At 42.9% G+C, this 27,558-nt stretch overlaps 2 protein-coding genes across 2 annotated transcripts; one reads left to right on the forward strand and one right to left on the reverse strand.

Annotated features, from left to right (window-relative positions):
- Window positions 1-283: 283 nt before the first annotated feature.
- On the reverse strand, window positions 284-14,931 carry phf13 (PHD finger protein 13). Its single transcript, XM_033966965.2, has 5 exons — window positions 14,597-14,931; window positions 13,537-13,638; window positions 8,418-8,591; window positions 5,301-5,703; window positions 284-4,411 (listed from the first exon to the last, which is right to left on the reverse strand). The coding sequence occupies exons 1-5, from the start codon at window positions 14,639-14,641 to the stop codon at window positions 4,137-4,139; spliced, it is 999 nt and encodes a 332-aa protein (XP_033822856.1). The 5' UTR covers window positions 14,642-14,931; the 3' UTR covers window positions 284-4,136.
- A 6,180-nt stretch (window positions 14,932-21,111) lies between these two features.
- On the forward strand, window positions 21,112-27,558 carry LOC129456270 (uncharacterized). Its single transcript, XM_055222083.1, has 5 exons — window positions 21,112-21,469; window positions 22,348-22,528; window positions 23,836-24,025; window positions 24,507-24,541; window positions 26,433-27,558. The coding sequence occupies exons 1-5, from the start codon at window positions 21,232-21,234 to the stop codon at window positions 27,397-27,399; spliced, it is 1,611 nt and encodes a 536-aa protein (XP_055078058.1). The 5' UTR covers window positions 21,112-21,231; the 3' UTR covers window positions 27,400-27,558.

Genomic DNA, 27,558 nt, shown 5'->3' on the forward strand with positions numbered 1-27,558 from the left:
TTGGGCATCTGTTCCTGATGCCCCTTCAACACCTCCTTGGGGAGGTGTTCATGTCCCACTGGGAGGAGGCCCCGGGGAAGACTCAGGATACGCTGGAGGGACTATGTCTCTCGGCTGGACTGGGAATGCCTTGGGGTCCCACCGGAGGAGCTGGGGGCGTGTCTGTCATATTCTACTTAACAGTCTGTGTCACATTGGCTCAAATGATGCAGCTCCAGTAGAATGGTAACTCTTTATTTACAATAGTTTACAATAGTTTCACAGAAACAGTTCGCACCACAGTTAGACACTCTCCAAGACCGGGACCGGGACCAAGACCAGCACCAAAACCAGGACCGAAACTGAGACCGGGACCAAGACCAGAAATGGGATTAGGGTTAGACCAAGGGCAAAGACCTCCTCAGACATATTATTACACTGAAGTTTTAGAATGAGAATTCCCAAAGCCTTTTGTTCTTGGGACAAGTTCAAATCCTGAGAACTCCGTAGCCTTAGCTTTATCTTCTTATTCTGTAAAATCATGAGTTTATTCTTTCTAAACATCTGAAAGCTGCTCGGTCTGTCCCAGAGTCCACTCTGAGTCTGGAGTATGGCTTTTAAAACAGTCAGAAACCTACACAAACAGCAGCCGAACAGCAATGGCACAGGAAGAAAAGCTTCATCTGGGTTTACACAAAAGTGACAAGAAATATAACTCCCATAATCCTTTGCACCAGGAAGTCAATACTGATATGACAATGTTACAGCTTAAACATGGGAGGTGGTTAGCTTTTGTTTTGACTTGTAGACAAGAATTCAAATGAGCATATGAGCTATGCTAGTGGTTCTCAACTGGCGGTTCAGGGCCCAGAAAGTGTTGTGAAAAATATGACTTTAAAGATAATGCATAATCCAGTTCTACCTATGGCAAGTGTCATATTGAAAAATGGGGCAGGAGCATTCACACAGACCTGTAAAATGACCCACATTTGGGTATCTCTCAAACATAAGTTTTAAAGTGCCTATGGCAGGTCAAAAGACGTGAACAGCACAAATCTGGCCTGGTTTTCCTTGATGTGCCAATTTTGAAAGGAGTTTATAATTTTACTAGGTGCTAATTCCATAACTATTACCTAGCAACCATAATGTAAAAAAGAGCCAAAATATGACGGAGTTACACAATAGTTCTGATTAGAGAAAAATAAATAACAGCTTTATTTAGCGAAATTAAGCTTTAAAGTGTCAGATCTGTTCTTGTTTGTAAATCATATCTGTGTTTGCATGCTCCGTGTTCAGAGGCAGAGGGAATAGAATTCAGAGCCACTTCCTGTATTTTTGGACTTTTTGTCATAAACTGCAACTGAACTGATGTAAAACTCTGATATTTATCACAGGGACGATCCACTAAACAAGGTCAAAATAAGACAAACATGAAAACCTGTCATATGCACTTTACATAATGTTTTGTTGTGTGATGTCACTTCTGAGTCACAGCTGATTTGTTTGTTTTTGTTCCTTCATCAAACCAGTGTTTCATTTCAAAAGTGTTTCAGTTCAAACTGTGTAACTGCAGTACTGTATTCACATATTTGACAATCAAAACACAGGTTTACCAGTGTGTACATCTCACCAACTGCCATCACGGCCAATGCTAGCTTAGCCTAGCCTAGCTTCTTAGCACACCTCCCTCGTACAGTTTGTCAAAGTTCCATAGATCCATGTTCATGAGCACGTTTAAACGACTGCAGTCTGTTTAGCATTAGATGTGTCGTCACTAAACAAACAGGAAGTCAGAGGATGGACAGGAAGTGACATCACACTTAAGCCTATGGGCTATACAACCGTAATATCAGTTTTTCCACACATTCCCCCCAGGCTCCACCAGAAGAGCACCGCTGGCAGTGACAGTGTTTGTATGGAAGACAGCTGGAGATTCGGCATCGGCTCAGAGCCTCGTGATCATCTGAAATAAAAGCATTCACAAACTTTGTTCTATTATGTTTCAATTAATCTATAAACTTTGAGCACCATCGAGCAAAATACACTTTAGTCAAATTCGAACCAACTTTTTTTTACGTAACATTGACTTTTCAGAGCAATCGATAAATTAAAACAGAAAATATACATAAAGCTCCCATATCACGATAAAGTAGCTTTTTCAAATGTTTGAACTTGCAGGAAATCCCTCTGTGGCAGAACTGTGGAACCAGGACTAAACTACGACTCAAGTCCCAATTCCAGACCAAGTTCAGACCAGGAAAATCCCACAAAGAAATGGGTCTGAAGTGTTTTCTTCCAATACAGTTCACATTATCCATAAATACACGTTTGAAGTTCTGAAACAACTTTGTTTCATTAGAAAAGCCTAAATATATCATAATATGGGAGCTTTATGAGAGAAACAAAGTGCAAACTGTCTTTTCCTACTAATCCCAGCATGCACCAGGGTCGGGGTGGCAGTTACAAAGGGGAGAGATTTCTCTATGGCAGTTCCAGTGTTCGTTGATGAGAACTCCCTCCCCAGAAACGGTAGCGGCTTGTTGTTATGCTAATCTTTATCGACAAACTTTGACGTACACGAGTGATTGCCGTACGCTCAGAGTCAGTGGGATTGAAAACGGCTTCAAACAGAAGTCCATAGGTCCATAATAGGAAAGTGGCTTTGAGGAGGGCTTAGAGGGCAGGGCTTAGAATGGGAAACTGGACCAGACAAGGAAATACATGACTTTTAAAAATACTTATTAAAAAGTTACTAGTATTTTTGTTTGTCTAATCTTAAATTAGCTCAAAATGAATCTAGTTTAAAAGATGCACTATGTAACTTTTGCTTGTTTCCAGAGAGACGTTAATGCCAAGAATGTTTCTAAAAATAGCATTACCAAGCTACAGGTCAGATCTGTGGAGAGCCCACTCATAGTAAATGCCTGTGAGTGAAAACGCTGCAGTGAAGTAAATGCTCAATACATGTAAAGCCAGAGAAACATTCCAGGCAAAGCAGAAACATCTCCTTGGAGACAAACAGGTACACAGGGTTATGCAAGTGGATTTTTGAGTATTTCTACATGTGATGCTGCATCTGAGCTGAAATGATTCTAAAACAGAATTTAAACTTTTATAACATTTATGAGTGAAACATTTCAACCCTAAGATTCTATTTAAATCTGAACATTTGGTCACAATTTTGACACGTTCTGAAAAATGTTCTTAATAAATATTCACTCGTTTAGATTAAAGTATTGATTACTTTCTATAATTGGATAAAACACATGTGAAGTGAGGTGGTCCATGTGGTGCTTAAATTAGTAAAACTGATCATTACAAGAGTCACTAAACTAAACTCTCAAACTATTTGATACTAAAGAACAGACTTGATACTTGATACCAATCCCACGATGATAAAACCCTTTTTCTTTTGACAATATGCTGTTCCACATTAAATGTTGTACTTTGTGTTCTATTCCCATGTGTCTTATATAGTGGTCCATGGTCCTGGTACGGTCCTGGTACGGTCCTGGTACGGTCCTGGTACGGTCCTGGTACGGTCCATAGTGGTCCATGGGTGTATTCTAGTCTATGTGTCTTATATTTTTGAAAGATGTAGCTCAACATCATTATAACGGATTCAGGAAAGGTTCATTTCTGTCAATGGGACATTTTTAATATCAATGCCTGTTCAAACATGAGGATCTAGTTTTGATACTAGTTTCAGTATCATTAGTATCCGAATTTTGATATTTTGACAGCTAATAATGACTTCCTTTTGTTTAGTTTGATAAAGCTTGTCATGTAAAATAAATATTTAAATTGTCTTTTAACCTGAACTTTCCCTTTATAACAGTTAAATCTCCTGTGTCACTCAAACTGAGCCCTGACCCCCAAGAGCTCCATGTTCTAATGCTCTTTCTCAGAAACAGACCTAGAGTTTTGTTTCCTTCACATGTTTGTTTGTGGAGACATTATCGATCAGATCTCTGGGCCTTTGCACTATTTTCAAGAACAGTTCAAATATCTGCTCATTTTGTTCACATTTCCTGATGTGGCCCGACTTTCCCACTCGAGGAGGGAGAGACCTGAACTGGAGCAGAAGGGGGAAGCACCGAGTCCATCCTGCAGTCCAGGGTTGGCCTTTGACCCCACGTGTCTCCACGGTACCCTCTTCAGTCCAGCATGTGTTTTTTGGATCCAACTCTGGAGCGGTTGGACCTGCGAGCGTCCTGCCCCGCCCCCACGGTGCCCGTCGGCTCCGCCCCCGATGCTCTCCCAAGCCCTCGCGCCCGGCACCCTTGGCACACGTATGTCTCGGGGACGTGGCTCTTTCGGATCTTTGCGCACGACAGGTGAATCCAGGTGTGGCAGGTGTTGCACTCGATCATGGCTCTGCCGGCGAACGGCTTCATACAAAAACATGTGACCAGGTCCCACGAGTCGTCATCTGGACAGAGAGGGAGGGGCTTAAGAAACACTGTTCATCTGAATATTACACAGATACATAAATACTAAAAGAAATTATATGAACGTATCTACTTTGAAACATTACAGTGACCAGTTTGATCTCACGCAGACTAAACAAACAAAGCAAACCACAAGAAAAAAAACAAAACAACACAATGCAGCAACGCACCGATCACGACTAGACACCGGGAATCGGTACAGTCGATATCAGCTGTTGAAGGTAATGCCCCTTTTCACCCGCACCACTGTTTTAACAGGGAGCAGGAGCTTAGTGATGCTGCCAATCAATCCTGTCGCAGGAGCGACCTCGGGGAAAGAAGGCAACTGATTTGTCTGTTATTTATGTTAACATATCTTGACTTACAAACACAATAGTGAAATAAAAAACCCAGGATCCTGTAGAGCGGGTTAATACGAACATTTAAGACCAAAATGATGAGTCTGACAGCAGCAGTTAGACAGGGGAGAGGACACAGTTTTTACACAGAAAGTGAATTGGAGCCAGAGCCGATGGAGCCGGAAGCGCGCACACAATCACTTCCTGTTTGGAACGCAGCGGTTAGCAAGTTAGCCATGTCCATTTATATATATAGTCTATGCTAGCAGGTTAGCGATGTGCATTTATATACAGTCCATGCTAGCAGGTTAGCTCTATACATTTATATATACAGTCTTTGCTAGGAGGTTAGCTATGTGCATTTATATATACAGTCTGTGGCTTTAAGTTTCTGATTTGATGAAAATGAATCTTTATGGTTGTGATCTTATATTTTATACTTTCATTTCATTAAAAGCACACGGTCACGCTAAATAAGTGTGAAATATTTCAAATATCATGAATCGTGGTTTAGATGCGTCTGTGTTCTGACCTGAGTCCACCATGATGTCTTCGTCCTCTCCAGATCCGTCCTCATCCCTGAACACCACCTGCTTCCCCTGCCTGAAAACCGTCCTGTTACCTGGCAACCCCTCCACCTTCTGCACCTGCACCACGCCCTCCTGCAGATCCCAGCACTGCCTCTCCTCCCGGAGGTCCTCCTCGCCCGGGTACTCCCCCCTCTGGTACTCCCCCTCCTCCTTATAACCTGAGGACGAACGGGCGGGGCTGGGAGGGGCGATGCTGATATCATCATCGGGCTCATCTTTGATTGGCAAGCCACAGTGCAGCTCAGGTGAGTGAGCATCTCCAGGTAAGAGCTCCTTTCGTCTCTTCTTCTTCTTCAGTTTTTCCACTTTTCGACGCTCGTCTGTGTGAAACGAGCCGACGGTGAGCTGCAAAACAAAAGATCAACATTAAACAAGGCGATGACGAGCTGCAAACCAAAATGGGAACATTAAATGAGGCGACAGCAAGCTGGAAACCAAATGACGAACATTAATGCCGCCATTTTGTTTTTGATATTCGCTCCCCCCTGTACATTTCTTAACCCCTTAGCATTCCGGGTGATTTTGGTGAAATTGCCTTTGTTCTGACCTCTCCAAATTAAAATACTCACCATTATTGAACCCTCAGTAGTAACTGCACTAGTGTGGGGTCTTTGTAAAGGTAACATCCTATAGTTTTACCCACAGGCATCAGAATCACTGTAAGTTTGTCTGCTGAGCATTTATACACTTTGGAACACACATAAAAAAAAAAAAAATTCTCATCCTCGCCAAAAAAATTTTGTGAAAATGAAGGTGTAGAAAGCTGCAGTGGGTAGCTGGGGACAAAAATACACAATACCTCAACTGACAAGATTGTTGACCACTTACATTTCAAATTTGAGGTCAATACCTATAAAAATGAGAGTTTTACACTCATTTTATCATGAGTAAGTCCAGGCCTCTCCACAGCTATCCGAATGAAGACATTTGGAGAACGTTTGGAAAAAGTGCAATAACTTTTGAATGTTTCAACCCACAGACATCAGTGAGGCTCTACTGAAAACTCACACTGAGAGGATTCTGTATCTGCACACCCAGCTGCTCTATTACTGTACATTTATATATCATATCAAAACACAATATAAAATGTATATTTGTATATAAAGTACAGTCAAAACAAGTGCTATGGGTCAAAATAAGTATATATTTACAAACCACACACTGCAAACAATCAACACACACACACTTCAAAATGTAAACAAACACACTGGAAACTGAGAACACACTGTACATGATCGTACAGTGAGACAGTCATTCTGCAACAGTGGCTCAGTGGGTAGAGCTTTGGTCACGCAACCCGAAGGTTGGAGGATCGAGTCCCACTCGGACCAATTTCTGTCATTGTGTCCTTAGGCAAGACACTTCACCCAAGTGGTGTGTGCGTGATGATTGGTGGTGGTCGGGGGGCGCAGATTGGCATTAGCTAATGCTAATGATTACACATGATACACATTTGACCCACAATTGTGAATAGCAGAATAAACCACGCTTACCGATCAGTAACAGCATCCAGTCCATCAAAACATAAGGTCCCTCTACTCCTGAGTCCACCATGAGATCTTCACTCGGTTCCACGAACCGCTCCGGGTCCGAGATGCCTCTAGTTTAACTTGTACAAACATCCACAGTGTCCTCTGTTGCGCATTTCCTTTGTTTTGTCCGTTTCGTCATGTTTAAAACGCAAAACTGCTGTGTAAAATTACGCAACTCGCGCGCGTAATTTTACGCGCGGATCTTTATATTCAGCCTCGGCTTGTTACGCGCGCAGCAAACTCCGTCTATTTGCAGTAAACCACTGCATGTGACGCATCAGCGTGTTCCGCAGTTCATGGGCTTTAAGAGGAAAACATCACTAAACGTGTGTAATGTAACAGCTTGATTCTACAAGGGGGAGAGTGGGGCGTACTCTTTCAGTCATCTGTAGCTCTCATTCACTGTCCGCGGCTCCAGTAACCCACAGCCCCCACCTTATTGGCCAACTTTGGTGTCAATCACAAGCTAACAAGTTTGTTTTGCGCTGAGGAACAAAGTTGGCACTGTCAGAGGTTTATTATGCCTGAAACTGACAAAAGAAATGCAGAGAAGCGACGGAACAGATTTCACTTTTCTGCAGCAGATTGGACATGGAGGCTCTAACTTCCTTTGTGGACATAATTTCTTGACTGGATTATATTCTCTGGACCTTTACGGAACGAATGAGACCAACTTTGTGTGAATATGTTGATGTTTGACAGAACCAGAGCGCTCAATGATAAGTGAAGTCCAAATCCACATTTCTGACTTCTCTGTAAAAACAGCTTTCCTGTCAGCACTGTGGTGATTAGAGGTGTAAATGGTTTACATATTCAGAAAGATGAATGTCGTAGCTTTCATTTGATGTGTAGATTGTTTGTGTGGGTGACGCAGAAATACACGTACATTGCTGTAAAGTTGTAACGTAAAGGCAATGGCCCGAACGCTAAGTGGTTACAGAAGGGGTATTTTACTTCTATGGGGTATTGAAGAAGGGGTATTTTTCTTCGATGGGGTATAAAAGAAGTGGTATTTACTTCTATTAGGTATTAAAGAGAGGGTATTTTACTTCTATGGGGTATTAACTGTAATACACAACATATTTAGATCACCATGTTTCCTTTATTTGTTTTCAAAATGATATATTCACCCAAAATAACGTATTAACATGTTTTAACAAGTTTAACTTTCATTTTTGATGTTCTGAGTCTCTCCTCCCTTTGGTCTCTGTGCTAAGTCACTCCTCCTTCAGAGCACTATCACACAATTAGCTGGATACCACTAATGAAACTACTGCACATCACATCAGGTTTGTCAGGTTGCTGTGTACAGTTTTGTATCATGTTTTTGTATATTTATGGAGAATTGTCACGTGGAGCATGGGTGATGTAGACTTGTGGGCGGAGCCTTGTACAGGGCCCACATCTAAAGACATGTTTTTGCTGAGTGAACAGCATTGGAACATGGGAGAAAGCTTAAAAAAAACACATTTTGCATAATCCCCCCTCTTTAACTCATGCCACTATACACCTGTCTGTACAGCTGACCTCTTTTTTAGCATGTGCAGGCAGAGTGCCTCCTGGTTGTGGCCTCTTCCTGTTGCGGTCCTGTGTGTTGGATCGTGGGACACAGGGGGTGGAGGGTCCTGGGGTCCAGCCGTCACTGTCCGCTGTGCTGCCTGTGCTGTTGGGAGGACTGGAGCTGCTGCGCACGGTTGAGTCCTGGAACCATGAGAACAAGATTAAAACATATGAGCTTTTTTACCTCTGCATCCTGACAAACACAATGAGTTAATATCAATGTCCACCAGAGGGCACCGTGATGTCATCTGTACCTGACACAGAAGAGTACCTGTTTTCTCTATATTTTTATACGTTTTTTTCCTGAATTGTTCCAGATGAAGCTGAAGTGAAGCCACATGAAGGCATCCAGGTCAGACATCCATCAAAAACATGACATTTACATAGGGATGGGATGATATACGATAATATAGTTAACCGCAATTAAAAAAGGTCCCCAATTAATCGTTTGTGGCATTTTTTAATAAATGGGGTCATCGCACACGATTATAATCGCCTTTACAGTTAGATCAGTTACAGTTACACTTATGTTAGATCTGGTGTTTGTCCACAAGGGGGCCCTCTAACACAGCCATGAAACTTGTTAGCTTCTGTGCCTATTCTGAATTGGGGATGGTTCTTCACTGTCAGTCACAGTCATGTCTCCTGGGCAGTAGATCTGGAACCCAGAGACGGCGCACATTTATATCCTCCACTCAAAAAGGTGAAGTCTGATGTGTGGAATTATTATGGCTTTGAAAAACAAGACCAACAAGATGAGCCACCAATCTACAGAGCCTGCCCAAAAAAAAACCTAGTGAATGTAGTTTGTGTTAGTTTGGATTTGTATGAATAATGGTAAGTGTGTGTGTCGACTTCGCCATATAATCACTAGGTTGGTGCTAGCTGAACAGCATTATGCACAGCTGATTGTACAGATTGCTAGCAGTGGCCCATGGTTTTACAACTACCATGAATTAATCTGAATACCAATAACCTCCTAGGACCTGGTGTCCACATATGTGGATAACACATTTTGGGTTGTCTAGGCCACAATACAATTTTTTCCTTCTACTAGGTCCTGAGGTCCACATATGAGGACACTATACTGCCTTGGTTTGATGATTATCGTGGTATCATTAATCCCAATTATTTTGGTCATAATAATCGTGACTAAATTTGAATATCGTCCCATCTCTACATTTACACACATCACCCTCCTGTGTCTTAATAAACCCTGTGCTCTCATAAGGCCTGTCATGACACATTATGAAGCTCGATATGTCGCTGTAGAGAAATACTGCGAGAAATGATAATAATGAAACTACTTTAAGACACAACAACAAAAACACAGGATAAAATGTACAGTTATATATACACAGACTTGTCAATCACTCTATCAGCTCATCATTTAGTTTATTAAATATGGAGATATACATTTATATGGAGTCAATATTCCCCATGTTACTTCTTTACATTACTTTAGTTTAATTCAATTCAAGTTTATTTCCCTGTCACATTTAAAACTTGACTTCTATGTGAAGCTCTCTGGTTCAGCTCAACAGAAAACAAATACAGGAAACATAGGAAAGGAACAAATGCACCTGTATCTCCTGTTCTAGTCAAACTGGAAATGTGTTATTTATTCAGTTATTTTTTGTCTATATGAGACATGAGCTGTAACAGTTTGAGTTAATAACTTGTCTGACTCATTACAGACACAAACTAAAACCTAGAGTGAAACCTAAACCATTGTGCTGTTTATCTCTTGCAACTCATGATTTTTTTAAATACTGTACATTTTTTTGTGGTTTAAATCTGCTTTTTGTGTCAGTGGCGTAAATGAGTTTCAATATTATCGTTTATCATTTGTATATACTTCAGCGATATATCGAACTTCAAAATGTGTGACTGTGACAGGCCTATGTACAACATCATTAAAACAAGGAAAAAAGGACAAAAATAAGTCTCTCCATTATGTAAACACCATAAATAGACTGCATAAATATCCATCTTTCATTTACGGAACGACAGATCGATAGAGTGATCATTGAGACAGGCCTAACATTCATCTTTGGAGCTGATGTGTAAAACCAGTTTATTTTTTCATATACTGCGACCGGATGCTGTACAGGTGGAGCCGGACGCCGGACACGCGCAGCCCGACACTGAGGCTGGATGTGAGTTTTATTTCGTGTTGGGTTGGAGCAGGTTTGGCACATTGACCCGAGGACTTGGGGACTTTCTCAAACTGTTTATATCTATAAATTATCTTTAACGTTAACGATTATTCGATTAATAAAACAGCTCACAGCTATTTCACCCTTCCCTGAACTGCTACCTTAACATGGTGGAGGGGTTTGAGCACCCAAATGACCCTGGGAGCTATGTTGTCGGGGACTTCATGCCCCTGGTAGGGTCATCCATGGCAAACAGGTCCAGGGGGACGGGTCAGACTAAGAGCAGTTCAGAAACCCTTTAAAACCCTTTGGGTAGAGAAAGAACAAGGTCAGCTAGACTGCCCAACGACAGTGACACCTGGAGGGGCGTGATTGGGAAGAACGGCCTCCCTCCTCTGAACCCGAGTGGTGTTTTGTTATTGCACTTCGGTCCTAGCCACAGTTTGTTCATAACGAACACCATATTTGAGCACAAGGGTGTCCCATCAGTGCACGTGGCACCAGGACACCCTAGGTCGGAGGTTGATGATCGATTTTATTGTCGTGTCATCTGATCACCAGGTGGTGATCGGTTGACAGCTCTGCCCCTCTCTGCACCTGCGTGTAAAGAGAGGGGTAAAGAGCGGGGCAAAGAGAGGAGCAAAGCTGTCAACCGATCACCACCTGGTGGTGAGTTGGATCCGCTAGCAGAGGAGGAAGCCGGACAGACCTAGCAGGCCCAAGCGTAACGTGAGGGTTTGCTGGGAACATCTGGTGGAGCCCTCTGTCAGGGGGGTCTTCAACTCACACCTCCGGGAGAGCTTCTCCCTGATTCCGGGGGAGGCTGGGGATATGGACTCCTAGTGGGCTATGTTCTCCACCTCTATTGTCAATGTGGCTGCTCATAGCTGTGGTCGTAAGGTCTGCAGTGCTCCTATTGAGCCTTGTTGGCCCATGGGACGCCAGAGGCAGCTGACGAGCGGGCCAAGCGTGTCGTGGCAAAAACACGGGGTTGGGAGGAGTTTGGGGAGGCCATGGAGAAGGACTATCGGACGGCCTCAAAGAAATTGTGGCAAACCGTCCGACGCCTCAGGACGTGGATGCAGTGCTTCACCAACACCGTTTACAGTGCGGACGGAGAGTTACTGACCTCGACTGGGGATGTTGTCGGGCGGTGGAAGGAATACTTTGAGGATCTCCTCAATCCCACTGTCACGTTGGACTCATCCATCACCCTGGCTAAAGTCACCGAGGAAATTGGCAAACTCCTTGAGACGGATCTCATCCGCCCCCGGAGACTTACCACCGAGTACCTCAAGTCTCTGGATGTTGTGGGGCTGTCTTGGTTGACACGTCTCTACAACATTGTGTGGTGGTCGGGGACAGTACTGCTGCTGGCAGATCGGGTAGTGGTACCACTGTATAAGAAGGGGGACTGGAAGATCAGATCCAATTATGGGGGAATCACACTCCTCAGCGTTCCTGGTAAGGTCTATTCCAGGGTACTGGAGAGGACAATCCGACCGATAGTCGAACCTCGGATTCAGGAGGAGCAGTGTGGCTTTCATCCCGGTCGTGGAACACTGGACCAGCTCTATACCCTCCATTGGGTCCTCAAGGGTTCATGGGAGTATGCCCAACGAGGCCACATGTGTTTGTGGATCTGGAGAAGACATTGTCCCTCGTGGTGTCCTTTGAGGGGTGCTCTGGGAGTATGGGGTCCCTGTATGACCGGAGCAGGAGCTGTGTTTGCATTGCCGGCAGTAAGTCAGACCTGTTCCCGGTGCATGTTGCACGCCACCAGGGCTGCCCTTTGTCACTGGTCCTGTTAATTATACTGTATTTATGGACACAATTTCTAAGCACAGCCAGGGGCCGGAGGGTGTCCAGTTTGGGAACCACAGGAGCTCATCTCTGCTGTTTGCAGATGATTTTGTCCTGATGGCTTCATCAAGCCAAGACCTGTAGCAGGCACTGCAGCCGAGTGTGAAGTGGCTGAGATGAGAATCAGCTCCTCCAAATCCGAGGCCATGGCTCTAGACAGAAAAAGGTGGTTTGCTCTCTCCGGGTGGATGGCGAGTCCCTGCGTCAAGTGGGGGAGTTCAAGTATCTCGGGGTCTTGTTCATGAGTGAGGGAAAGATGGAGCGGGAGATTGACAGGCGGATCGGTGCAGCATCTGCAGTGATGCGGTTGCTGTATCAGTCTGTTGTGGTAAAGAAGGAGCTGAGCCAAAAGGCAAAGCTCTGGATTTTACCGGTCAATCTACATTCCTACCCTCACCTATGGTCATGAGCTTTGGGTAATGACCGAAAGTACAAGATCGCGGATACAAGTGGCCGAAATGGGTTTCCTCTGCAGGGTGACTGGGCGCTCCCTTAGGGGTAGGATGAGGAGCTCGGTCACACAAGATGAGCTCGGAGTAGAGCTGCTGCTCCTACACGTCGAAAGGAGCCAGCTGAGCTGGCTCGGGCATCTGCTCAGGATGTCTCATGGACACCTCCCTCGGGAAGTGTTCCGATCATGTCCCACTGGGAAGAGGTCCCGGGGAAGACCCAGGACACGCTGGAGGGACTATGTCTCTCGGCTGGCCTGGGAATGCCTTGGGGTCCTACCGGAGGAGCTGGAGGATGTGCCAGGGGTGAGGGAAGTCTGGGAGTCCCTGCATAGACTGCTGCCCCTGTGACGCGGCCCCGGATAAGATAATGGATGGACAACTATTTCAATAATCGATTAGTTGCGATTAATTGATCAACTTGTTGCAGCCCTAGTTTTTACATTGATAATGATTAGTGCTTGATTATGCTACTGTGCTCTGGGCCATAGTTTACTACTTCACCTGTGCTAACTCTACAAACAGTGAGTCTGCTGTGCAAATCTGACAGTTTGTTCTTTTGCTTTGAGAAATATGAAAAGTAGTGTCTTAGATTCATTCACTGATGTCACTCACCTCCTGCGGATACGGGATGTAGCCGGCGTAGGCCAAAACAAAAGTACAGAATTTATTAAAGTCTTCCACAGTCCTTCTCCTGCGATACTGCGGACTGAAGCCCTGTGAAAACACAATCAGACATCAAATACAAACATCGTAAACATCGCAAATACAAACGTCACTATCACCACAAATATCGCAAATACAACCATCACCATGTCATCTAAAATGTGACTATTTAACACCTTTAAAATTACTGCAATATGCCCCCTGTTAGATCTATGCACACACATACACAAACACATGCACACACATAAACAGAGGCGCGCGCACACACACACACGAACACAGGCGCGCGCGCGCGCACACACACACACACAAATACAAATGTTTGTCATAGATGTGACAGCCTTATAGCAGTGGCCAATAAAAGCACGAAAATAACTTGACTAACTTTATCCCGGACAAAATGACACGTGAAACAAACGTATGGACAAAGTTATTCCAGATGAAGGCTGTGTGATAAACTGGACGTGCGTTTCTGTACAGGTCAAACTATTCCTACCAACCCCCACCAACCACTGCCAAGTGAGCTAATGTAAGGCTAGCGATGAAACACAACTGAAGCTAATGCTAAAACATGAAGCGTATCTCACTCAAGCTTCATTGACAAAAAAAAACAAAACAGCCAACAGAAAGAGTTCACATAAAGGACTAAATGTGCACGGTCATTTTTAAATGCGATCGTTTGATTTTGCAGTTTATCTGCGAATTGTGCACAAAGCGCGTGTGATGCTAGCCCGGTGCTAGCCCGGCGCGAGCCCGGGTTAGCTCCAGTTTGAGCTGAAAAAAAGTGGAACTTTTGACAAAGTGTTTGATGTGCTTTAAGGCCGCGTGCAGAGATGATGAGAGGAAACGTTCAGCTCAAACATGTCTCGGTGTCACTTATTTCAAACTTGTCATTTGTGAGCTAGTGTCACATTACCATTCGGAGCTAGCTCGGTGAAGTTGACGTTTGCGTCGTTAGCCATGTCACGTCGAGCTGCGCGGAGCTAAAACAGTTGAATTAAAGTCTCACCTCGGGCTGAAACGTGTGAGACGTGGACGGGTTTATGTCCCCCATCGTCCCCCAGTGTCCCGGCTCTGTCTTTAGTGGCACTTCCACGGTGTGACAGCCAAGTTCTGTGACTCCAAACACGGACAGAGAAGCTAACCGCGGCTCGTACTCGGGCTAAAAGTAGAAGCAACAGTGTCTGAAGAGGTCAGGGAAGAAGTGAAGAAAACCAGAAGAAAAGAGGAGAAAAGGATGAGAAGAAGAGGAAGAGAGGCGCCGGTGGAGGGCTGCAGGAGGGTTCGATGCCCGGTGTCTTCCTCGGGGGCTCTGTTGTTGAGTCTCTGTCAGATGTGACGTTCGTGAACGAGACGGCTCTTCTGAACGAGTCCTTCACGTGAACGGTTGAAACCGGATCTCCATAAAATGTATGAAAAAAGTGTGTTTTCAGTGTCTGCACAGACAGTGACGAAAGAACACTGAGCATGTGTTTAGAGACAGAAAACTGAATAAACAAAGTAAAATAAATCAAACAGTTTAATTTATTCTGCATCATTATGTCTCATTAGAGATAAATCTCGTTTCACCCATTGTGTGCAGTGTGTGGAACTGTGTTGTGTCAATGAAATAACCTTTAGTAAATGCATAATAAATAGTTAATGTCCACCAGAGGACACTGTGATGTCATCTGATTCTGACAGAGAAAAGGACTTGTTTTAACTTTATACATTTATAGTTTTATAAGTTTTCCCGAATTGTTCCACATGAAGCTGAAGTCAACATCCTGATGTTTCACATTCCCATCACCTGTCTGCAGATCATCACCTGTCTGCAGATCCTGACGTGAGACAACAACAACAACAACAACAACAACAACAACAACAACAACAACAACAACAACAACAACAACAACAATAATAATAATAATAATAATAATTATTATTATTATTATTATTATTATTATTATTATTATTATTATAACACTTGAAAAAAGTATTTTTTTTTACACATTTATATTTTTTATGCATCACCATTTTAAGTTGTTTAGACTTTTGATCCGATATTACGTAATTTTTGGTCCTCTATAAATATTATTTCTATGCTCCATAACAATGGCTTTGTTCACTTGCACCGGAATCTGATTATAATCTGATTTCTGATGTAAATGACAAACCACTGAATGTGATGTGAGTGGCCACTGGGATCTGAGATTAATCAGATATTTTTGCTGTTTACATGCCATGTTAATCTCTTATAACTTCATAAATCTGAAACTGTCACATTTTGAGTGTGCTGTCGAAGTCTACTTCCAGTGCTGATTATGGATTTATTCAAAAGTACTTTTGTTTCTCCGCCAGAGGGCGACACTGCCAAAGTCTGACTGGTGGCACAACTTTATGCTGAGACTGTGGTGGTACAAGTTTATACAGAGACTGTGGTACAAGTTTATACAGAGACTGTGGTACAAGTTTATACAGAGACTGTGGTGGTACAAGTTTATACAGAGACTGTGGTACAAGTTTATACAGAGACTGTGGTACAAGTTTATACTGAGACTGTGGTGGTACAAGTTTATACTGAGACTGTGGTGGTACAAGTTTATTCAGAGACTGTGGTGGTACAAGTTTATACAGAGACTGTGGTACAAGTTTATACAGAGACTATGGTACAAGTTTATACTGAGACTGTGGTGGTACAAGTTTATACTGAGACTGTGGTGGTACAAGTTTATTCAGAGACTGTGGTGGTACAAGTTTATACAGAGACTGTGGTACAAGTTTATACAGAGACTGTGGTGGTACAAGTTTATACTGAGACTGTGGTACAAGTTTATACAGAGACTGTGGTACAAGTTTATACTGAGACTGTGGTACAAGTTTATACAGAGACTGTGGTACAAGTTTATACTGAGACTGTGGTGGTACAAGTTTATACTGAGACTGTGGTGGTACAAGTTTATACAGAGACTGTAGTACAAGTTTATACTGAGACTGTGGTGGTACAAGTTTATACTGAGACTGTGGTACAAGTTTATACAGAGACTGTGGTGGTACAAGTTTATACAGACTGTGGTACAAGTTTATACTGAGACTGTGGTACAAGTTTATACAGAGACTGTGGTACAAGTTTATACTGAGACTGTGGTGGTACAAGTTTATACTGAGACTGTGGTGGTACAAGTTTATACAGAGACTGTGGTGGTACAAGTTTATACAGAGACTGTGGTGGTACAAGTTTATACAGAGACTGTGGTACAAGTTTATACAGAGACTGTGGTACAAGTTTATACTGAGACTGTGGTGGTACAAGTTTATACAGAGACTGTGGTGGTACAAGTTTATACAGAGACTGTGGTGGTACAAGTTTATACAGTGACTGTGGTACAAGTTTATACAGACTGTGGTACAAGTTTATACTGAGACTGTGGTGGTACAAGTTTATACAGAGACTGTGGTACAAGTTTATACAGAGACTGTGGTACAAGTTTATACAGAGACTGTGGTGGTACAAGTTTATACAGAGACTGTGGTGGTACAAGTTTATACAGAGACTGTGGTACAAGTTTATACAGAGACTGTGGTGGTACAAGTTTATACAGAGACTGTGGTGGTACAAGTTTATACAGAGACTGTGGTGGTACAAGTTTATACAGAGACTGTGGTACAAGTTTATACAGAGACTGTGGTGGTACAAGTTTATACAGAGACTGTGGTGGTACAAGTTTATACAGAGACTGTGGTACAAGTTTATACAGAGACTGTGGTGGTACAAGTTTATACTGAGACTGTGGTGGTACAAGTTTATACTGAGACTGTGGTGGTACAAGTTTATACAGAGACTGTGGTGGTACAAGTGTGTTATTTAATACAGTAAATGGAGTGGATTCAGTTACCTTTATGCCATCAATTAAACTTTTATTGTGTTTTACTTTTTTTTTTTTTTTCCAGATTAATTTTAGACTAAGGGGCAAAAATGAGACTCTGGGGCCACCATAGTTTCATTTATTTATTCATAGATCTATTTATTGTATTATTAATTGTTTGTATGTATGTATTTATTTATTTTTATTAATACATTTTTATTTTTTACAAACTCTGCTGAGAGGCATAATCTCGGCCCACAGCCCTCCTCCTCTTCTTCTTAGTCCTCCTCTTCCTCATCTTCTTCCTCCTTCCCCTCTTAGGCTGTGTCTCAATTCACCAAATAAAAAAAAAAAAATTGTAATTAAACATTATTACAAAACACGTTGAGGTAATAATATATAAACAATCAACAAGCAATCAAATATGGGGAACACAGTTTCTGTAAGGCACAAAAACGAGCACACCATATCTAGACCACAGAGCCAAAATCAAAACAAAAGGACCTGAGACATCGAGCACATTTTTTTTTTTTTGGCACAGAGAGATTTAAGCAATTTCAAGGAGGAGTAAAATTGTTTAAATTCATTCATAGAATGTTGAAAACGGGGCAGAGTCTCTCCATTTACAACAATGAATATGGAATTTAGCCAATAGGAAAACAACATTCACAGAGTCAATTACATTTCTATTCACATTGTTCACACAATATAAAATATGACTAACATTTAAATTTGGGAAGTTTGGGATTTTAAGGGATAGCCACTCCCTAATTTCACACCAGAATTTCTTGGACAAGGGACAGGTGAAAAAGAGATGTTCTATGGTTTCTTCAGGGAAATCACAAAAGGTGCAGCCTGACTTCTCAAATTTGAACCGCTTATTAAGGAAATTTGACACTGGGTAAATTCTATGACAAATTTTGAATCGTGTTTCTTTTACTTTAGGTGGAATTTAATGCGATATGACAATGCCTCATCCGGCAGATTGTTTTTATGGAAAAGTATGGACTTGAATGCATTTGTAATAAATTTGTTGTTACATGCTTTCTCTAACAATTTGAGATGGTCGATTTTTAAGCTTGGTAGAGATGATTTAACACTGGAATTAATAATGGTATTTTGGATCAGGTGTATTAATGCTGTTGAAATAGCTTTACAAATTTGGAGATAATCTCTGTTTGTACAAGCGAAATGGAATCGGTCAATAAAACACGTATAGTCCAGTAACATCCCATTACAGTCCATTAAATCAGTTACAAACAGAATTCCATTTTTAACCCATTCAGGTTTGAATATTGATTTCCTGTTAACTAATATTGACCTATTGTTCCATAGGACTGACCCATGTGGAGTGAAATTATGTGTGAATATCATTTTCCAATAGTGCAAAATTTGACTGTGATAATTTGACAGAGCAAATGGAATCTTGGTTATTTCAAAGTCGCACCTCAATAAGAAATCTAGACCACCAAATTTATCGAAAATGGCCCTTGGAATGTGAAACCACATGGAATTGGGTGATGCAAAAAAGGCCTTTAACCAATTGACTCTGAATGATCCAATCAAGGCCTCAAAATCCAAACTTTTACGCCACCATTTTTATATTCTTTAACTAATTGGGATCTCTTTAAGTAGTGTGTTTTATTTCTCCATATAAATTGAAAAATCACTGAATTGGCCTTTTTAATGTTGTTATTTGAGATAAAAAGAGAATGACAAGGGTATATTAACTTTGACACACCTTCAGCTTTGGATAAAAGAACTCTTCCAAAAATTATGAGATCTCTTATGAGCCACTGATCAAAAGCCCTCTTCATATCACCAACACACTTTTCTATGTTAACTTCCTCCACCTCCAAAAAGTGTCTTCATTGGACATAATTTCATCCACTTCGTCACAGGCTTCGCGGAGAGCCGTGAGGTCGTAATCGAGGTCCATGCTAGCAAGAATTTTTCAAGAAAAAAAAAGACAAAAACTGTTACTAAAGTCGAAAAATAGGTTACACAAAAGCACATATATGTGTTGCAAATAAAAAAAAGGGCTATTGCAGTATATCTGGGTTGACAACTTGACCAAATTATGTTGTATGTGCTATCAGAGCCTGCTGAAAGCACCGCCTCTCACTCCGCCATCTTGGGACCTCTCTATCCTTAGGCCGTGTCCCAATTCGCCAAATGCACCCTTTGAAGGGTCCCTTCGAAGTACTCTTCAAAGTGTAGTTTGAAGGTTCCGGTCGAGAATCTGCCCTCCTCAGTGTAGCCGCCATCTTGCTGAAGTGGGACAGGCCCACACCACGGACCACACTTCCACCGCTGTCTTTGAGCGTACGATACGTACGTTATTTTTAATAATTTATTATTTAATAGAAAAAAGTCAAGATGTCGTCGTCACAACCGTTTCTTTCGCCCTTCCAATGGTGATTCTAAGGCCAGGTGGGCGAATTGGGACACGGCCTACGAATCACCATTTGAAGTGTGCATCGAAGGGCAGTTACGTAATTTCTGGCGAGACAAGGGCTGTCCCATTTCAACACACCCTACTGAATGCGCCCGACAAACCTGCCCTTCCCTTTCCACCGTTTCCATGGAGATCGGACCTAACTGAAGCGTGCATCCATGCACACTTCACGCACTTCTATATCCAGACATTATTATCATTAAAAATTATTACTGCAATAAGAATAATGTAAGAATGTTCGTGTTCCACACAGGTAATGTGAACATTGAAGCAACGGACTCTCCAGAAAGGACAGAAGAGAGTCCTCAGATGCGCACAAAATCTTCATGAGTTCCGGTACCTTCCATAGGTCTGCACGTGTCATTTACCTTAGTGTTAGTAAGTCAAGATACTAGTTTGATGTAGCGCTGCACTGCTAGAAAATACTTTACAATAATAATATGAAAAGAACTGGCACGGCATAGAAGGGAAACAGCGCCCTCTACTGTTAGTAAAGTGGTGTAGCTACTGGCCAAAATATCGAACCATTAAACTGGAATATCCCACTATATGTACAACTAATCAGTGTCTCTGGTTTATAGACTATGAATGTCAAAATGATATTGTTACCTCTGTCTCTGTTATTACGTTTTCACAAGGTATATTTTGTTAAAGTTATGAAGTAGCTACAATTGAGAAAAAAATCACCTTAAAACTTATATTTGCCTATTGATATTCAATCTAAACAAAAAGAAACGGTTGTGACGACGACATCTTGACTTTTCTTCTATTAAATAATAAATCATTAAAAATAACGTATGTAATGTACGTATCGTACGCTCAAAGACAGCGGTGGAAGTGTGGTCCGTGGTGTGGGCCTGTCCCACTTCAGCAAGATGGCGGCTACACTGAGGAGGGCAGATTCTCGTCCGGAACCTTCAAACTACACTTTGAAGAGTACTTCAAAGGGTGCATTTGGGACACGGCCATCGTCATGCTCCTCTTCCTCCTGCTTTCTCCTCTCTCTAATCCTCCTGCTCTTCCTCCTGCTCTTCCTCCTGTTCTTCCTCCTCTCTCTTCTTCCTCTTCCTGCGCCTCTCTTCTTCCTCCTCCTCCTCTCTTTTTCCTCTTCCTGCGCCTCTCTTCTTCCTCCTCCTCCTCCTCTCTCTTTTTCCTCTTCCTGCGCCTCTCTCTTTTTCCTCCTCCTCTCTCTTCTTCTTCTTCTTCCGGGTTCGAGTCCAGCGCGGGGTTAGCATTAGTATTAGCATTAGCATCGTTAGCTTCTCTTCACAAATTTGCGCATAAACGCGGGATTATAGATCAGGGATTGAAACATAAGAATCACAAATAGGAGGCGCTGAGATGGCGTCGGAGCCTCTGCAGCACCTCCACAGCCCCTCCCCACCTCTGCAGCACCTCCACAGCTCCTCCCCACCTCTGCAGCACCTCCGCTCGTTCCTCACGGAGACTTTTACCGCTGTGGCTCTGAACATTTTCAGTGAAGTGCAAAACCTGGTCCAAAGCTACGAGTCTGAGAACGAGAGTCTGCGGCTCCAGCTGGAGTCGATGCTTCAGCCGCACGTGGCTCTCTGCAGGATCGGTAAGAAACATGAAAACAGTATCTGAACACATCACAAAACATCACAAAACCAAAGAAGTACTTTGACTGTTCAGAGTAAATCACTAAGACTGAAGTTATTTGGCTCTTGACACTCTCTGTGTCTCCTTTAGTCTGATTTTGTGTCAAAGAATCATCCTGGAGTTTAGATCTGTCCCTGTGTATGCCTCTCCTCCTTCTGCTCCCTCTTCCTCCCCCTCCAGCTCTTCTTCCTCTCCTGGTCCTCTTCCTCCTCCTCTCCCTCCTCCTGCTCTTCCTTGTCCTCTCTCCTCCTTCTTCCTACTCTACTGCTCCTCCTTTTCATCCTCCTCCGCCACCTTCTATCCTTCCCCTCCTCCACCTCCAACTCCACTTCCTCTTCTCTCCCTCCTGCTCTGTCTATTCCTTCTCCTTTTCCTCCTGCTCCTCCTCTCCCTCCTCTAGCTCCTCTTCTCCCTCCTACTCTTCCTTCTCCTCAACTGCTCCTCCTCTCACTTCTTCCTCCTCTCTCTCCTCCTCCTCCTGCTCCTTTTCCTCCTCTCTCCTCCACCTCTCTGTGTGTCAGATGCCCTCCCTGTGTGTCAGATGTCCTTTCTGTGTGTCAGATGTCCTTTCTGTGTGTCAGATTTCAGTTTTCAGATTGGGTTTAAAAATGACCTGTGAACAAAATCTTGTTCCAGATGTAACTGCAAATCCAGAAGTTTCAGAATGATGGAAAATTAGGTCTGTTGCCATAGTAATTTGCAATTTAAAACAAAAATACTATATCTTTTTGAATAGGGAAGAAAGTTGTCAAAATGTCACCGATAACAGACTCTGAAACCCATGAAGATTTGTATTTTGTCCCTGTTGATCGTTATATCAGACTCCTCTCCCTGCAGATGAGGGCTCCAGTTTTCCAGCCTTCCGGCATTCCTGTCCTGGAGCCCGGAATGGAGCTGTGTTTTCCGAAGCCGGACTGGAGCAGCTCAAAGAGGAGCAGATGGAGTGTGTGATCAGTGATGACATCATGAACGAGGTCAAACCCGAAACAGAGGCCATCCCCATCTCTGACTCACAGAGGTATTCTGTCTGGTACCATCAGGGCAAAATCAGATAATGATCGATACTGAAACTAGTATCGAAAGTAGAGGTATCAATGCTAAACGAGGGACTAAACAAGGGACTAAACGAGGGACTGACCCAGGACTGACCCAGGACTGACCCAGGACTGACCCAGGACTAAACCAGGACTAAACCAGGACTAAACCAGGACCATGCACCATTATGAATCTACTGGACACTGAGGGATTACACAGATATAAGACACATGGGAACACAAAGTACAACATTTAACGTGGAACAGCACAGTGTCTAAAGAAATTTGTTTTTTTATCAGGGTGGTATCGGGATCGAATATCGAGTATAGAGTCTATTTCATAGTATTGAGATTAAGTTTGAAATTTTAGTATTATGATTAAAATTACTAGGCAAGGCAAGTTTGTTTGTATAGCACAATTCCTACACAAAGTAATTCAAAGTGCTTTACAGAATAAGAAAGACATTAAAATCGCAAATCAAAACAAATAATCACAAATAATCATAAAATTATCATTAAAACAGAAGAGTGCAGAATAAAAACCTTTCAGTCGTATGCACAGCTGAACAGAACTGTTTTGAGCCTGGATTTAAACATTGTCAAAGTAGAGGCCTGTCTCACATCTTCAGGAAGATTGTTCCAGGTTTTAGTTGTGTAAAAGTGAAATGCAGATTTCCCAAGTTTAGTCCTGACTCTGGGACCAGCAGGAGGCCGGTCCCTGAAGTCCTCAGAGTGTGAGATGGTTCATATGGCAATAACATGTCGGAGATATACTTTGGTGTTAGGCCATGGAGAGACTTATACACAACCAGAGCTGCCCTTTTGCATCCACACACTGATCTGTTGGATGCAGTGTCAGAGTGAATCCACTGGTCCATATTCACCTGCTGCCAGTGAGACATAGATCTGAGTGTCATCTGCAGAGTTGTGGTAGGACACATTATTGCTGCGTATTAACTGGCCTAACAGCAGGATCTAGACATTGAACAACAGGGGTCCCAGGATTGACCCCTGGGGCACTAGTTGCCATGGTGACACAATGTACACATTAGCAAACACTGAACAGAAAATTAGCTTTGTTTAAAAGGACATTTTAGAACACAGTGAGGGCATCTGACACACAGGGAAGACATCTTACACATAAGGGGGGCATCTAACACAGTAGGGAATCTCACACACAGGGTTAGATGTTTTTATGCAGAATAAAACATGACATTTTGTTTGTGGAGATTATGATGCTTTACAAAATGGGACTCGATTGTAATTTTGTTTAAACTGTCTGATCTCCCAGCGCTCTTGAGATGAACGACGCTCCCTGCTCCTCGGCCATGGTCTTAACGTCAATGATGAGAGAGAACGCCAGTGAAAGAGGAGAGAGAGATGAGGAGGGAGGAAATGAGGAAGATGAAGGAGAGGAGGAGGAGCAGGAGGAGGAGAAGAGCAGAGAGGACGAGGAGCCAAGCGCAGCTGAACAGACTGAGGTGAAATCAAGATTAAAACTATTATCAAAACTAAAAACTCAGAGCAGTTTTAGAACGTGATTTACACGCCCACTATGACACATCCACTATGGCACGTACACGCCCACCGTGACGTACACACTTCCGTCTCCAGTTTTATTTTCTTAATCGGTGATAGTCGTAGGATTCGGCAGCGTTGCGTAGTCATTTTGATACAAATGACAAAAATGTGCTGCTCTAGTGTGATCTGCAGCTATCCATAACATGCAGCGCTTTGTTGTGATGACATTTACGGCGACGTCAGCTCCCATTGGACACCAAAGTTTTATAAGTCAGCGGACTTGTTTCTTTTATTAAGTGGTTTTAAATGAATATTGTGATTTTAAAAAGTGTAAATTATAACATAATCCACAGGATCAGAGATGAGACGATAGAGACACAGTAGGACTGTTTAAAGTGGGACAGTCCTGTTGATTCTAATTCTGTTTTTTTCCTCCTTCAGCCTTCACCACAGAAAACTTTGCTGGAATGTCCCAGGTCAGAATCATTTTATATAAATGTGCATTTCATCTGACAGATTCAGCTTCACTGAAACACAGTTAGATTCATTATATTTAAGGTTTTTTTTTCAATCTTGCCTTGTCTTTTCTAGTTTTTCAGTTTTGTTGATGTTTATAATGTCATTTCCTGTTTGGACACAGAGGTCATTCCATAACTGTTACCGGGCTCTTATCTCAAACAGAAAACACTCTTTTCCACCTTGTGATGTCATCATGTGGTAATACAGGAAGTGCCCAACTGTGTTTTTAAACTCCACACACCTTCACTAGAATCATTTGGATCATTTCAGTCCTGGAATTGCTGATCTCCACTGAACTAAAGGTAATAGGAGCTATTAACTTGAAAACTACCACTTCATGACATCACAAGGTGGAACAGAGCATTGAGTTTTGGAGGTGTAGACAGACTAATAATAAAGTGTTAAACAAACACGTGTGAATGAAACAAAACACAACTCCATGGCCATGTCTCAATTTGCCAAAATGGCCTTAGAATCACCATTGGAAGTGTGCGTCGAAGGGCAGTTACGTAATTTCCGGCACGACAAGGGCTGTCCCATTTCAATGCACCCCATGAACGAGTAAGACAAAATGTTCCCTGCATTTCCAGCGTTTCCATGGAGATCGGACGTAACCGAAGCGTGCATCCATGCACACTTCGCGCACTGCTATATCCCATCATGCACCACGACTACGCAAAAAAGAGAAGAAAATGTAGTCCGCTGCACAATATACATTCAAATGTTCGTACTGGTTTACCTCATCTACAACAGTGCGACATGAAACTGTTAAATCTGAATAAAGATAAGTACAGGCCGTGTGTTTGATGATTAAAAAGGAGAGGAGTTACATGGAATAAAGGAATGTGCAGTTATTGCTAGACAATAAGAAGACATTATCATTAGAAATTATTATTGCAATAAGAATAATGTAAGAATGTTCGTTTCTATTGTAAGCGTCAAAGACCAAGAGACTGAAACATAAAGTCAGAAGAGTTTAATGATCCACACAGGTAATGTGAACAATGAAGCAACGGACTCTGAGGAAAGGACAGAAGAGTCCTGAGACGTGCACAAAATCTTCATGTGTTCCGGTACATTCCATAGGTCTGCGCCCCCTGGTGGCACGTGTCATTTACCTTCGTGTTAGTAAATCAAGACACTAGCTTGATGTAGCGCTGCACTGCTAGAAAATACTTCACAATAAGATGAAAAGAACTGGCACGGCATAGAAGGGAAACAGCGCCCTCTGTTATTAAAGTGGTGTAGCCACTGGCCAAAATATCGAATGTTAAACTGTAATATCCCACTATATGTACAACTAATCAGTGTCTCTGGTTTATAGACTATGAATGTAGAAATGATATTGTTACCTCTGTCTCTGTTATTACGTTTTCACAAGGTATATTTTGTTAAAGTTATGAAGTAGCTACAAGTGGAAAAAAAAAATCACCTTGAAACTTATATTTGCCTATTGATATTCAATCTAAACAAAAAGAAACGGCTGTGACGACGACATCTTGACTTTTCTTCTATTAAATAATAAATAATTAAAATAAAAATAACGTACGTAATGTACGTATCGTACGCTCAAAGACAGCGGTGGAAGTGCGGTCTGTGGTTTAGGCCTGTCCCACTTCAGTAAGATGGCGGCTACACTGAGGAGGACACATTCTCGTCCGGAACCTTCAAACTACACTTTGAAGAGTACTTCGAAGGGACCCTTCAAAAGGTGCATTTGGTGAATTGAGACACGGCCCATGTCTGTTTTTGAGGAGGCGCATTTGAACATGGAGCTCATGAGTCAGAGGTCAGGGGTCAGATTGTGTCGTACAATATTTTTACCATGATCATTTTTCGCTTGTTTAGGTTCAAAAAGCCCGACAGCACGTTTCTGCCGACTCCCACTGAATACAAAGCATTTATATCTCGCATGACTGAAATCTACCAAGACATGCCTGAAGAGCAGCGCCCCCTAGTCACGCTCATGGGACTGGACCCGGAGGTGGAGTTTGTGGAGTGTTCTCTGGGTAAGGTCCCTAAAGGATGCCCCCTGTCATACCATCACCCTCTGCCGTCCGAGAGTGACTTAAAACCTCTGGATGCCGCCCCTCCCCAGCCCCGACTCCCCCTGCAGAGCCAAACAGTCCCATCGTCCGCCATCCCCAAGCTCCCGCCAAACCAGCGCGCTGTCGTCGGCAGCATGACCGTATCGTGGGAGGGGGCTTACACTCTGGAACAGTCAACTCGCCAGGACAAAGACGTCACCGACGACGTGAAGAAGTCCCGCCTCCTCCACTGTTTCAGAGATTTATTTTCACTTAAAAATGCAGAAGGCAGTGCCCAAAAGCTCGTCGCTAAGCTAAAACGTGGGCGGCGCCGGTACAAGCAAGCCACCATCGAAAAGGAACAGCGGATCGAAGCTCTGAGGGAATACTGCCGGCTCCTTTGCGTAAACTGGTATCCCTGCGGGGTCGTAGTTCACCCAAGCGCTCCGTGGATCGCGGCTCATCCCGACGGCTTGGTTTACGACCCCAATGAGGAAATCTCGTTTGGGATTTTGCAGTTGAAGTGTGAGGATCTACGCACCTTCACTGAGAGTAAATATCTGGTGTTTAAAGAGGGAGCGCCACAGCTGAACCCGAGGTCCCCAGGGTACTGGCAGGTTCAGGGGGAGCTGATGGTGACGGGGACGGCCTGGTGCGACGTGCTGCTGTTCTGTGGAGACGACATGTTGGTCCAGAGAGTTTACAGAGACCAGGGCCTCATTAATGTCCTCAAACACAAAATGGATGCCTTCTTTTTCAACTACTACCTACCCAGTCTATGCTCTTGATGAGGACTGAGGCCCGGGGAGGACCCGAGGCCGATCCAGGACCCGATCCAGGACCCGATCCAGGACCCGATCCAGGACCCGATCCAGGACCAAACCACAGATGTTGGTTCAGTGGAAATGTTTTTTTTTCTTCTCTTGTATTAAAGGCTGTTGAGGTCC

The sequence above is a fragment of the Periophthalmus magnuspinnatus genome, chromosome 5, assembly GCF_009829125.3.
Source record: "Periophthalmus magnuspinnatus isolate fPerMag1 chromosome 5, fPerMag1.2.pri, whole genome shotgun sequence".
NCBI classification, from domain to species: domain Eukaryota; kingdom Metazoa; phylum Chordata; class Actinopteri; order Gobiiformes; family Gobiidae; genus Periophthalmus; species Periophthalmus magnuspinnatus.

Coding starts and splice junctions, on each gene's coding strand:
- phf13 (XM_033966965.2), bottom strand. CDS start 14,641: ATGGGGGACATAAACCCGTCCACGTCTCACACGTTTCAGCCCGAG. Junction 13,639..14,596: donor CTCACACGTTTCAGCCCGAG/GTGAGACTTTAA, acceptor GTGTTTTCACAG/GGCTTCAGTCCGCAGTATCG. Junction 4,412..5,300: donor AGACATCATGGTGGACTCAG/GTCAGAACACAG, acceptor CTCTCTGTCCAG/ATGACGACTCGTGGGACCTG.
- LOC129456270 (XM_055222083.1), top strand. CDS start 21,232: ATGGCGTCGGAGCCTCTGCAGCACCTCCACAGCCCCTCCCCACCTCTG. Junction 24,026..24,506: donor GCGCAGCTGAACAGACTGAG/GTGAAATCAAGA, acceptor TTCCTCCTTCAG/CCTTCACCACAGAAAACTTT. Junction 24,542..26,432: donor ACTTTGCTGGAATGTCCCAG/GTCAGAATCATT, acceptor TCGCTTGTTTAG/GTTCAAAAAGCCCGACAGCA.